General features: G+C 42.3%; 1 protein-coding gene across 1 annotated transcript in view; it reads left to right on the top strand.

Moving 5' to 3' along the window:
- LOC149470147 (neural-cadherin-like) overlaps positions 1 to 14,088 on the top strand; it is a 127,108-nt gene that overhangs the window by 64,433 nt on the left and 48,587 nt on the right. Inside the window, exons 16-19 of the mRNA XM_089666758.1 lie at positions 3,499 to 3,685; positions 5,360 to 5,503; positions 8,616 to 8,899; positions 12,212 to 13,829. Coding sequence (XP_089522884.1) covers positions 3,499 to 3,685; positions 5,360 to 5,503; positions 8,616 to 8,899; positions 12,212 to 13,829 — 2,233 coding nt within the window. The remainder of the gene's footprint in view (positions 1 to 3,498; positions 3,686 to 5,359; positions 5,504 to 8,615; positions 8,900 to 12,211; positions 13,830 to 14,088) is intronic.

Here is a 14,088-nt window from a genome sequence, read left to right as displayed (position 1 = left end):
CATATTTCTGGCTAGGTTTGTTAACAATAATGGAGCTCATGCATAAAAGAATCTGAGGGCAGAAGAGTCTGTGTTACTAAACAATTTCTTACTTTTATTCCAACAAATGGCATTGGAAATATTTTGATGATCACATAGTTGTGGTGCCACTAGGTGTCCCCACTGCCAAAAATCATAGTATTCCTGGTGATCTGATATTCTGGGAACACTTGCTCCTATAAGGAGACCAAATATTCACTAATGTGCTCCTTGCTGTCTCTTAACTCTAACCTTGTAGGCAGGTGCAGTCTGTACTCCCCTCTGTAGGTGGTGCTAGATTTGAGCAGCAACGCAGAAAAGGAGGGAAGTTGTTGAACCTAGTTCCTCTATGACTTCCTGCTGACATCGCCGATTGGATGCTGGTGCCCTGCTTGAACCCTGTGGCCATCTTTGGTGAGGGCAGTACTTATTTAAGACACTGGCTACCTGGTTGGGTGCACATTTTGTGAGTGGTAATGTAGGGACAGGTTCTCCTTCTGTCAAGGAAAGTGTTTAAAGTTAGGGTGAGGTTCTGAAGGAGTAGGGACAATGCAGGTACTATGCCTATCCTCTGCTACAGAAAGCCTCCCCTTTGGGTGTGGACTGCCCAAGCCATATTTCTGCTCCTCATTTCAGATGCTGTCGGCATCACCCAAAGTCAACAGACCTTTGCAACAGTTACCTATGTGACTCCGGATGGCTGTGTCTACCGGCCGGGCCTAGTTGTACCTTGTTGGAAGCTTCTGCATTACACAGTTCACGTTACCTCAGCCTCTGTGTGATTTCTGCCACAGACACACCACACTTCATCCTGCTCACAACCTTAAAATATGTTGCAATCTCTGTACAATCTCCATTATTGTACCAAAGTGGTGTAATATGAGGACCTACGTAAGCTAATTCCTATGAGGAAATGCCTAAACCAATAAGCCACTGTGGACCACACAGTTGCCCTGTGGTTAGCACTTCTCCTTTGCAGTACTGGGGACCTCTGGTTGAATCCTAGTCGGGAAACTATCTGCATTGAATTTGCATGTTCTCCCTGTGCTTGTTGGGTTTCCTCTGGGTAATCTGGTTTCCTCCCACACTCCAAAGGCATGTTGGTAGTTAACTGGCTCTTGTCCTAATTGTCCCTAGTATGTCTGTGCTTACATATGTAGTGCTTACCCCTGAAAGAGCTGCTGATGTTTGGGTTCCCCTATTCCTGATGATAGCAAACCACTATGCAGTGTCGTACTCTCTGACATATCAAAACTGAAAATTGTTGTTTGTTTGGGAAAAACACCCAGCAGAGCAAGACAATACCAATAATACCAATAAACAGTGGTAAATCAGAGGCAATAAACTGTGTATACAATAACACAACTTACAAATGAGACAATGTCAAAATCACACATAAAGGGAACTCAGCAATCTGGTTCAAAGGAAAAGTTTAGATTTCCTAAGCCCCAAAACAGAGAATACCTTAATTATGGGAAATTCACACAAGGGCTATGAAGACATAGTCTCTCTTTATCACCCTCCCACTAGCCAGTGGTAAATGTCCAAAGTCTACGTTGGAGCGCTCTAAACAGAATTTTCTAATCCAAACAAGAAAAAGGGAATTCTCCAAAAGGTCAAATTCCTGGCTGCCCCAGAAAGGGGCTGAAATGTGATATAGATGATGGCCAAAGGCCTCTCATCACTCTGGGGTCCATCACAAAGGTTTCTCCTTCTCAGGGGCGTTTGGAATAGCAGCTCTGGATTTGACTGTAGGTGGTTCCCTCAGTGGCTCTGAGGAAGTGGCTAGTCCTCGAAACGCATTAGGAGGTCCTATCTGCCCTGTTGGGTGACATGATGAATCATGGATTGGACTGAGCTGTTTTACGATGAGCTTGTGAAAATTTCTGTCTGGTGAGGATAATACTTTCCACTTTTTAATAATAAATACATGTTTTAAGGATAATGCACTAGGCCGTTGCTCCCTCTGTCTTGTTTTATGGTTTTGGTGGTTCCCTCAGTCCCTGATGTGACAGCAGCTTACCCAGTATGCAGCAGTCGTGACACTGATTTGCTCAATAGGGTCACATTAGGATTAATGCTCAGCAGCAGTCCCCTTGCAGTTTGGCAGTGGCACCCTGGGGAGCTGGGCTCCCACATTCAGCAGGAGAACCCAGATGTACTAGCAATGGTTTTGCTTGATCGGAGTGGCAAAGGCAGTTTCTGGTGCACACAGCAGCAGTAGACTCAAAGCAGCTGAGCAGACCTATAGGCTCTATACAGGCTAGCTTGCTCTACACACAGGGTCCACTCTCCTCCATCAGTGCAGTTAGGATTCCTTCTTCACACCCTGTATAAAGGTGATAGGGAGTGGAATTGCAGCAGCACAGCAGTGTGACTGAGCTCTCTGTAGAACTGGAATCCATGCTAAGTGGCACATGTATGGGTAGGTGTAGCGTGGTGCTCCAGCAGTGATGACACAGATAACACAAAACATGTATTGAAGACTATGCTCAACTACAAACAACCCGAGTGGGAGAGCACCGGCTAAAATGCACAGTTTAATTCAGACATGCAGCTGGTAAGATGCACCGACAGCGTCTGTCTTCAGAGGGTGAAATGTGGCCTGGCAAGTCCAGTCCCAAATGGCGAGGTTTCCATGCAGGATTGCATGTCCCTAGCCTGTCTCTGCTTGTTAGGAACCGTTACTTGCCACTGATTGCTTTCCCTGACAAACAGGTGATCTTTCCCTACTCTAACCACTTCACAATAGTGCTCCAAAACCTGGGGGCATAGACTTATAAAGGCTCTGCTGACCCAAGATGGCTGCCAGGGATTACCTGAATGCAGCCAATTGGAATGCCACCTTCAGGGACCAGGAAACCATATAGAAACCAGGTTTCGCTTGATTTCCTCTCCAGGCTGTGACACCGCTCCGGTCAAGTGCTACCTACAGTGGAGAAAGCAGACTTTTTATCTGTTTACACATGCCCCCTCCCTTAAAGGAACAGTGCTACCTGGCTACAAATGTCAGATAGGGACTTTAGGCCGTAAGTTCCCTTACAAGGACTGATGTGGATGTACAGTATATAAAGTGCTGCATTAGTTGTTGGAGCCATATACATACCTGTTATAAATAAACTGTTTAATCAGGCAGGACTCTGCACTACATACATGTTGGTAGCTTGAAAGAAGATCGTAATGTATGTGGTGAGCTCTGGACAGTGAGAGTGGGATGTTTCTCAGCCCAGAAACACATAATATAAGCTGGCATGCAATAAATGAAATTACATTTCTATTATGATAAATTCTGGACATTCAAGCATGTCCGGAATAATATAAACGTTTCTCCGAATACTTTTACCAATTTGCCAGAAGTTGCTCTATAAATTGCTGTATAAATTGAAAGTTCTAAAAATAAGCAAAATGCATCCTTTAAATATTACAATTCATGTCTGTGTTACTGACGTTTACCAACCAATGGGATTCTGTGCTGTGCAGGTTCAATATACCATATTGAGAGACGCCAATGGAGACTACCAGCATTTTACTATTAACCCAGAAACTGGAGTCATATTCACGTGCACATTGTTTGATCGAGAGAAACAAGCATCTTACCTCATAGAGATCCAGTCTCAAGATTCTTCAGAATCAGCCCGTCCAGGAATGCAAGGACATCCTAACACAGGTAAATCTATATAGAATTGTTCAGTTTATATATATATATATATATATATATATATATATATATATATATATATAGGTGCATTTAGATTAAATCCACATAAAACCTTAAGGGAAGATTGCTGTTTAAATTTAAAAATATTGAAAATTTAAAAAAAAAAAAAAAATTTTTACTTTCTGTGATAAAACATATCCAAAAAAAAATGTAAAAAATCAAATTTATGATCTACAAACTATGGTATATATACTGTAATTTTTATTTATTTAGTTTTATACTAGTAATGGCAGTGATCAGTGACTTATAGCGGGACTGTGACACTACGGCAGGCAATCTCACACTTTGTGCTAACAGACTAACTGCCACTGACATCTCCAGTACAGTGATCAGTGCTAATAATATACACTGACACTGTACTATTGGCACTGGCTGGGAAGGGGTTAACATCTAGGCGCAATCAAAGGGTTATCTGTGTGCCTAACAGTACTTTGTGTGTACTGTGTGCTGCCTTTATTAAGGGATGAGCCAATTTTTATTCCTGGCTTTGCAGGTAAAAAACAAAAACCTGCATATCTACACTGACAGGACAGAGCTCTGTGTTGTTTACATTCACAGAGCTCTATCCCATCATCCGCTTTGACAATCAACGGGTTCCAGCTATTAATCACTGGCCAGGACCTACTGATCGGCGTGTGCTGTAACTAATTACAGCACAATACGTGCGCCCTCTACCTGGGAGATCTGGATCACGTATTAGATACATGATCCAGCTCAGAGAGGCTGCCTTGCCGCCAAACTCCTGAGGTGGTCAGCAAGCGGTTAATGACCATTCATATGTTCAACACACTAAAAAAATCCCTGCTGTTGTTTTAAGGAAAAGTAGAAAAAGCAGGTGGATATGTTAAAGTGGTTGTAAAGGCAGAATAGTTTTTTTTACCTCACTGCATTCTAGAAAGGCAAAAAAAAACCTTTTGCAAGCAGCTTCCCCAGCAGCCCCCCCCTAAATACATAGCTGAGCCCAATCTCAGTTTAGCTATGTGCATGAGAGCCGAGGCTGTCTCGACTCTCTCACTTCTCATTGGCTCAGGTACAGCAGCAGGAGCCATTGGCTCCTACTGCTGTCAATCAGAGCCAGTGGCGAGGAGCGGGGGGGCAGGGCCAAGCCTCGTTCTGTGTTTCCACACAGAACAAAGCTTGGAAGTGAGCACAAATGAGTGCCCCCAGAGCAAGAGGCTTTCTCTGGAGGCACTCAGTGGGGGTGGGGTGGAGCCCAGAGCGCCAGCAAGGGACCCCAGAAGAGGAGGATCGGGGCCGCTCTATGCAAAATCACTGCACAGAACACATAAGTATGACATGTTTGTTATTTTAAGGAAAAAAAAAACTTCTTAATATCACTTTATTCTTAGTTTTAGTGATCCTAAATACACAAAGCCTAGATGAAGGTTTATAGATGAAGGTAAGGTTCACAAACGCTTAAGTGTATTCGCTTCAAGATGTGTAAATTAGTTAAACAAGGACAGCCAATGTCCAATTGGTCAATGTGGTCAACAACTCTGCCTTCTTTTATTTCAATTTTTACTTTATTTTTTTTTATTTAGTCAATAACTGTCCCAGTAAGACAATTCCTAGACAGGTGGATCCATATACAGTTACATGACTTGGGATCTGTCTTGTCTTTAGATACGGCCTACATGAGAATATTTGTCAGTGACATCAATGACAATGCACCTATGTTCCCGCTACAGAGATATGAGACCAGTGTGGAAGAGGACAAAGATGTGGGTTATGTTGTAATAACTGTAAGCGCTATTGATGAAGATGAAGGTGAAGTAGGAATTTATCTAATTATTGCATGTTATATTACAAAATGGTCATTCTGTGGAAAGCTGAGATTCAAACTTTAGAATGAAGCTGGAGAGTTGACTCCCTCATATTATAGACTGAGAACACTGGACTACGTGCTTTCACCTGCATAAAATGTGCTTTGATCCTGTAGTTTAATGGTGCATTTGTTGGCTTGTATGCACAGCCTATAGTAGAGAAAATATTCACATTGCTGTGTCAGAAGTTTCTGTTTGTGTTCAGACATGAGACATGTGGCATGGCACTGCACAGATTATTGCATGAACTCTGTAGTCTAAGAATTGACACTTGAAATTACATATCCCACAATCCCTGGGTCTCTCAGCGTAGCATTGGTGCAGGTGCAGCAATTAGATCTGACACAGCCACAAACAGGCAGATCATTTACAGAGAGCTCACCATACTGGAAGAGATGTATTTTCATCACTTTAGCACTCCCACATTTATAATGTAAAGCAGAGGAAATAGCAAGGCATGGATTGGATGCTGTGACCCAGAACAACAAGTTGCCTGTCTCTTTAATGAATAGGTACAAGCTAGGTGATTGAATACACAGACATAAAGGAATCAATCAACCATAACACTACAAACTGCACTCATATCATGTGAGCCGCTCATACAGGTTAAGACAAACAAATGACACAGGAATTATAACTAAACTAATACATAGGTAACACAGCAAAAACATTTGAAAATGTGCAACGCTTTAAAGATTAATTCTGTGTATGGCAAGTTTTACATTATAGTGTAAGTATGTATGTTCCATACCTTTGGGAAGCCCATGGAAGCTGGAAATCATTGTAGTAGGCACTGCTACTACAGTGAGCTCCACTATCTTCCATGTCCCTTGCTGTACAGATGCCATGCTGCACTGTTCTGCCCACTCGGCATAGCACCATTCAAGGAACACTTTGAATTTTCTTAGTAAATGCAAAGTGTTCTCTGATTGAACAAGGTGGAGAGGTGGGAGTACTGTCAGGATCTCCACCTAATCCAATCAGAGAACACTTTTTGGGTTTCAAGCAGGCGACTTCCTATTTTGAGAAGGCAGCAGGGCAGTCACTCAGCACAGAACCTGGAAGCCAACTATAGTGATTTCCGGGTTCCATGGGGATCCCAAAGGTATGGCACATGCGTACATACATACTAACATTGGTTCAAGCTGTAACCACATAAAAATTGACATACCTAGAATTTATCTTTAAAGTGGTTCTAAAGACTCAAGGTTTTTATTTAATCTTCATGTATTCTATGCATGAAGGTAAAAAACCTTTTGTGTGCAGTGCCCCCCCCCCCATCCTTACTTGAGCCCCCTCCAATCCAGCGATATTCACAACAGCCTCCGCTTTCTGGGGACTCTTCCTTCTCATTAACTGAGACAGCAGCAGGAGCCCATTGGCTCCCGCTGCTACCAATCGCAGCCATTGAGCCAATGAGGACTGAGCAGGGGGAGGGGCTGAGCCATGGCTCTATGTGTCTTATGGATGCATAGAGCAGCTGCTCAGGGATGAGCACTCAACAGTGCCCCCAGGGCGAGCGGCTTTCCTTAGGGGCACTGCTCATGGGGGAGGAGCCAGGAGCACCGGTGAGGACCCAAAAAGAAGAGGATTGGGGCAGTTGTGTGCATAACCACTGCACAGAGCAGGTAAGTATAGACATGTTTGTTATTTTAAAAAAAAACAGAAAGCTTTAGTGTCACTTTAAGGCTTGTTTTACAAAGCTTGCTAAAGTTAACAGAGGCCACACCAAGCCTCTCTTACTTGTAAAAAGTGTCATACCTGGAATTCAACATTGGAAATCCCAGTACAACCTCAGTGAAGCAAGAGCTTGATCTGCGTGAAAGCAGAAATACAGCATTAACTAAAATAGAATACAGAATTCCTATGTAGCTTTTTCTTTTCCTGTGCACACCATTGCTGGAAGTTCTGGCCCATAAAAACATTGCACCCTCTGCCACCTTTCCAGTGTGAATAGGCTGCTTTTTGTCCTCTTCTGCCCACTGTAGGGTTCTGTGCATACAGCAAGTATATGGTTAGCAGCAGCAATAGAATAGGATCTTGTAAGACAGGCATGTCCAAAGTCCGGCCCGCGGGCCATTTACGGTCCGGGGGTCGGTTTAATATGGCCCTCCAACAGCCCTCCCTGCTCTGTGTAATGTGGCCCTCCCACGGCCCTCCCTTCTATGGCAGACAGTCTTCTGCTTGAGAGCAGAGGGCAGTGCGTATGCCTGACTGCGGCACGTTCTCCCTGGTCTGTGTAAATGCGGCTGTCGCGCGGCCCTCCCTTCTGTGGCAGACAGTCTTCTGCTTGAGAACAGTGCGCATGCGTGACTGCGCCGCGCTGGGAGCGACAGAGGGCGGTGACGTCAGGGCCGGGCTTCCAGCGTGAAGTGTGTTTCTCTTCCCCTCCCGGCTGCCGAGCAGAGACTTCAGCTCCAGCTACCTTTTTCACCCTTCACATTAGTGCAGGTAAGTTTTTTTTTTAATTTATTTTCAATACATTGTGAAAACTCAGCTGTCAGTTGATGAATGTTATGTTAATGTTATGAAATGAAAAGTATGTCGTTTGCAATTAACTTGGCATAAAATAATTTATTTGCATTTAATTGTAATGGTTCAATGAATGTTCGGAAAAATGTTCGGCCCTCCACCATGTTCACTTCATCCAATCTGGCCCTCTTTGAAAAAAGTTTGGACACCCCTGTTGTAAGAGATACTGAGGTAACAAAGGAGTGCAGCTATTATTGTATTTGTTGGGTTTCCTAAGGTAGAATAATAGACTGGGGTAGGAGAAGTCTTAGTAGAGCTATCAAAAATATAAAGGAAGTTTTCACAAAAATTGGTAATCCCATTTCTCTTCAGTTATTCCTAATGGGGGTGGTTGGTGTGTTTTTGGATTTCAGTCCAGTAAGCAGTTCAGATAACAGCAGGATAGGGGGTTGAGACTTCTCCATTCTTTCATTTCACATGGCGCTTTCATTTGCCCTTATCATTATAATTCCCACATTAGTAGAGACAGTTAGTACTGGTCCTTGCAATGTTCAATTTTCCTGATTTGTAATACTTTTCTACAGGTGCCAATGCCAAGCTCCGATACCAGATCACCAGTGGAAATGCCAAGGGCATATTTAATGTGGAACCAGAGACTGGAGCAATATTTCTCACCCAGAACCTGAATTATGAACAGGACATGGTCTTCGAGTTGAGGGTAGTGGCATCAGATGGTAAATGGGAAAATCACACTCTTGTGGCCATCAACGTGATCAATTTAAATGACGAGGCCCCAGTCTTCACACAGAGTGAATATCACGATAGTATTCTGGAGGAACTGACAGAGCTCCCTGCACTGGTGCTGCAAGTAAGGACCCAAACAATTGCTAATAATTTACTCTGACTTTAAGATATATATATATATATATATATATGCTCCGTTTCAAGCAGAGAGCTTGCAGAGAGGTAATCCAAGTATCAAGTGGGCTCAAGGGCTTCCTGCCCTATCAGTGCATCTATCAGTGCCCATCATTGCTGCATATCAGTGCAGCATCATCAGTGCCTCCTCATTAATGCCCACCAGTGCTGCCTCATCAGTGCAGCCTATCAGTGCTGCCTATCCGTACCACCTTATCAGTGCCCATCAGTGCTGCCTATCAGTGCCCATCAGTGCTGCCTATCTGTGCAGCCTCATCAACGCACATCAGTGAAGGAGAAAAATTACCTATTTACAACATTTTATAATAGAAACAAAGAAAATATATTTTTTTAAATGTTTTGCTCTTTTGTTTATAGTGCAAAAAAATAAAACACCCAGTGGCAATTAATTACCATTTGTGTGAAAAAAATGATAACAATTTCATATGGGTAGAATGTTGCATGACCGCACAATTTTCATTCAAAGTGTGACAGCGCTGAAAGCTGAAAATTGGCCTAGACACGAAGGGGGTATAAGTGCCTGGTAGGCAAGTGGTTAAACTCATTTAGTGCCTTATTTACATTAACTTAGTCTCAGAAACTGTGTAATTATTATGTGTTCGGTTTTAAAGGGATGAGGTGGCAACCCTAACCCAACTCCTGGTTCCTAAAAGACTTTTGAGTCCTTTTCTATTTTCCTAAATGTCAGATTACTTATTAAACTCTCATCCTGTGGAAGCATTGCATAAAGAAGGCGAACAGAGGGCTAAGGACTAGTCACCTATATAGCCTTTGGGCTCTCTGCAGCTGATCTTTCTCCATTACTGATATACTATGCCTTGTTTTGCACTGTGCTTCTGTGTGCAAGCTAGGTTTGCCACCTCATCCCTTTAAAACCAAACACATATTAATTACACAGGTTCTGTGGCTGATTAAGGTGATAATTAAACACACTTAGTGCCTCATGTGCATTAAATTAGCCTCAGAATTTGTGTAGTTAATATGTGTTTGGGTTTAAAAGCAGAAGGTGGTAACCCTAGTGGAGACAGCCATCTTGATAGAGGAGCAGCGCTTTGCTTCCTCCCGTCAAAACTGCTACCCCAATAACTGGTGATCTGGTAACTAGTGGAGTAATATTGAAGAAGTTGCAGGATTATGTGTAGGAATCACAGATCCACAGAATGAATAAAGCAGAAAGATATGCTGAAGCTTCAACTCCAGCAAGGACAACAGTGAGAAGTACATTAAGCAGTGCAGGAGCGGGTTGCCGTTCATAAACTGAGCACAAATTTATAGGCTGTGTGCGCTCGCCACGGGCACAGCGGAACACCGATTGCTGTAAGGGACCTCTGTGTGAGGTCTCGATCATGTGATCACTGATTGGCCAATCAGTGATCACATGAATAGTAGTAAGCAAGATGTCACTTCCTGACATCATTGCTTACTACGTGTGAAATCTGTGAATGATCACAGAGGTCATATGGTACAAGGCTATTCACAACAGCCTTGTACCATGTGACACGCTGTGACCAATCACAGCTCTCACAGTATTTCTCAATGGCTGCAAGAATGCAGCCAGAGAGAAGGAGAAATTATTGTATTTACAGCCTTTAAGGATGTAAAAGCAATCAGTGTAAAAAATAAAAAATCTTCATCACCCCCCAAAAGTAGTACAGTGTCACTATGGTGACACTGTACTGCTAGGGTGACAGTATGTTACAAAAAAATAAAAGAAATAATAATATAAAATTTTGAAAATTTATAATTTTTGGTTATAAACTAATTTGGGTTATTTTTTTTTTTACTAAAAAGATAACCGAATAAATTTTGACCAAGATTTATGAAGAAAGGATATTTATTTGCAAAATAAATAAGAAAAACACTTTCAAAATTTTGGGCTTTTTTCATTTATATAGCAAAGTGGTGAATAAATACCACCAAAATAAAGTTTTATCTGTCTTAAAAAAATGCTAAAAAATTAATATGGGTACAGTGTTGCATGACCGCGGAATTGTCATCCAAAGTGTGATAGCACTGAAAGCTGAAAATTGGCCTGGACAGGAAGGGGGTAAAAGTGTCTGGACTTGAAGTGGTTAATCACATGTCACTCCAAATCTCATGAGATTAGCTGTCAGAGATACAGTGCCTTAGATGAAATCACACTGCAGATATTCAGCTATGAGGCTCAAGGCACAGGAGTGCCTAGGTACAGAATATGCATTGTTATTTTTTAGGAGGAATTAAAGATAAAAGTTAAAATTTCAGGGTATTAGTTGGGTACAATTGACATTTCTAGATGTTTTTTAGAAAAATAGCAGATCTTTACAATTACTTTTCGGTCCACTTTAAGACTTCCTGTTTTGTTTATTTGCTCTCTGAAAACCTCCCAGTTTTAGCAGCGGCTTTATCTGCTTATCTATGGTAGATGTCATGGTTGGTCTCATTATGATTGATTTAGGTCCAAATCCCCTACATGGCAGGCCTGATACTAGGTTTAACTATCTGTCCCACCTGAATTAAATGAGCTTTAGGTCTCATGCATACAGGGCATTTTTGCAGCCACTTTTAGGGGCATCAGGCGTTTTTTTGACTGCTTGTAAACGGCCCTTCATGTTATCCTATGTGTCCATACGCACATAGAGTTTTAGGAGCTTTTAGTGGCAGGAGTGTTTACAGGCAGGAAAAAATACCCAGGGCCAGTGCATCCAGGAGCAGCAACGTTTTGGCAAAAAAAATGCTTGACGCATGTAAACGATAGGCACGTTTCGCCAATGAAATAAATTAGTGCCCAAGCGCTTGATGCCTGTAAACACCCCTAAGCACATAAATACGTTTACAAGCATAAGGCATTTTATTCTGCAAAGATGCTGCTGCCAGAAGTAAGGCTTCTAGCAGAGGTTTTTTTAATGTCCTGTGTGCATGAAGCCTAAAACAGACAAAATGGAAACTCTGGCTGCATGATGGCTACATGTGTGCATGGTCATGGCCAGGCTCTGCTGCTGTGCACACAGTGACAGTGAACATGCTAAAAGAAGGAGACTGGAATGAGCGATGATTGCTTATCAGTGTGCTTTCTTTTCTTCATAGTCCAATCACCAGGCAGTAGATGGGTAGTGGACATTTATTATCTGGTCATCTGGAACAGAATTACGAATCCTTTTTGTTCCATTATATGTAATATATAACTCTAGAGCTATGAACCTATTTGCATTTAGAGATTAACACATTAACCTTTGCATTTTTTTTCTTTTGTTTTGTCCAGGTTTCTGCTACTGATCCTGACCAAGAAGCAGACCAGAGTGCCCTTCGTTACTCGTTGCATGGTCAGGGAGCCAACAGTGAGTTCATCATTGACCATTACAATGGAAAAATATATGTACAGAAAACTTTAGACCGAGAACAGCGTGCGACATGGCGCTTCCTGGTTCTTGCCACTGATGCAAATGGTGAAGGTTTGACTGGATTCGCTGATGTGATTGTTGAGGTTAAGGATATAAATGACAATCCACCAATGTTCCTGTGCACCTCTGATGGCTGCTTTGTGGGCTATGTACCAGAAAATTCCCCTGCAGATACTACAGTGATGGAGATGACAGCATTTGACTTGGATGACCCAAAATTTGGAAAGAATGCCATTTTGACCTATAGAATTACCCAGAATGTCAAAAATGAGATAAACCTTAATTTGTTTGGAATTCATCCTTCTACCGGCTCCATATATACTGTGCTGGCTTCTCTGGATAGGGAAAAGGAGGACAGATACCTGATTGTTGTGGAAGCTAAAGATGGAGGTGGCCTTTCTGGGACTGGAACTGCCACCATTATAGTATCTGACGTGAATGACCATGCCCCTGTATTCTCTCAGAAAATGTATACAGCTTCTGTTCCGGAATGTTCTAATGTTAACAGTGAGGTGACTGTTTTACACGCCTGGGACAATGATGAAGGCGAAAATGCAATGATGGCATTCAGCATTGCTGGAGGAGACGATGAGCGCAAATTCTTTATAGAGACTGATAAGATCCATAAACGGGGCATCATTCGTCTTAGGAAAAAGGTAGACTATGAAAAACCCTATGAGAGATCCTTTAATCTGACCGTAAAAGTTGAAGATATGGATTTTTTCAGTGTGGCCTACTGCATCATCCATGTTGAAGACTCAAATGATCATGCTCCAGTGTTCTATCAATATATGTACGAGTTGTCTCCAATGTCAGAAGATATCTCTGTTGGTACAACAGTGGTTCGGGTATCTGCAGTTGATTTGGATTCAGGACAGAATGGTTTGTTCTCCTATCACATTCTAGACTCTTCTGATCCTGGTGGACAATTCATAGTGGATCACGATGGCCATGTTGTGGTCTCTAGGCCATTAGACAGGGAAGCATCTCCTTATCATCGGCTGGTGGTAGTAGCCACAGACCTGGGTGAGCCAGCCCTCACTGGAAGTGCAACCATTGTCTTCAGTCTTGAGGATATCAATGATAGTGCTCCTGAATTTGAAGTCCAATATAGCCCAATCATCTGGGAAAATTCAGAGTATCCACATATTGTACAAATAAACAAAACATCAACACTATTATATGCTAAAGACAATGACACAGTGGTCAATGGTCCCCCGTTTTCATTCCATTTGTTAAGTGACACTGTGGATACTGGTGATTGCAGTCTGACAGACTTTCACAATGGAAGTGCCATGATCACTGCTCTGCACAGCTTTGACAGGGAAATACAAAAGGTGTTGTATTTACCGATTGTTATTACTGACAGTGGGAGTCCTTCTATCACCTCAACAAATACATTGACAGTTGTAATCGGAGACAGAAATGATCACCCTCATTCTTCTGGACACATGGACTGTACTGTCTACTCATATAAGGGTAAAAACAAAGGAAGCAGGGTTTCTGCTATTCATTTACATATACAAAGGATTGTGCATTCTAGCTATAGTTATAGCTAATTCAGAAGTCAGTGAGTGAGGAGTTCTGCGATCCTTAAAAGGCACAAGTGCATATACAGTGGGCCATGGAACACCAAGATGTCTTCAAATTTTTTTTATAAACTATTGTAAGCATAGGTACCACTAGCGCCAAGCACCCAAGGCATGTACCCTACATCTCTTGCTGTGTGCCCTAGGTA

The sequence above is a fragment of the Staurois parvus genome, unplaced genomic scaffold (assembly GCF_062004578.1).
Source record: "Staurois parvus isolate SC_StPar_1 unplaced genomic scaffold, SC_StPar_1.0 ptg000052l, whole genome shotgun sequence".
In the NCBI taxonomy this organism is placed as follows: Eukaryota; Metazoa; Chordata; class Amphibia; order Anura; family Ranidae; genus Staurois; species Staurois parvus.
Note: the sequence above shows the minus strand (reverse complement) of the source record. Positions and strands in the feature narration are given on the sequence as shown.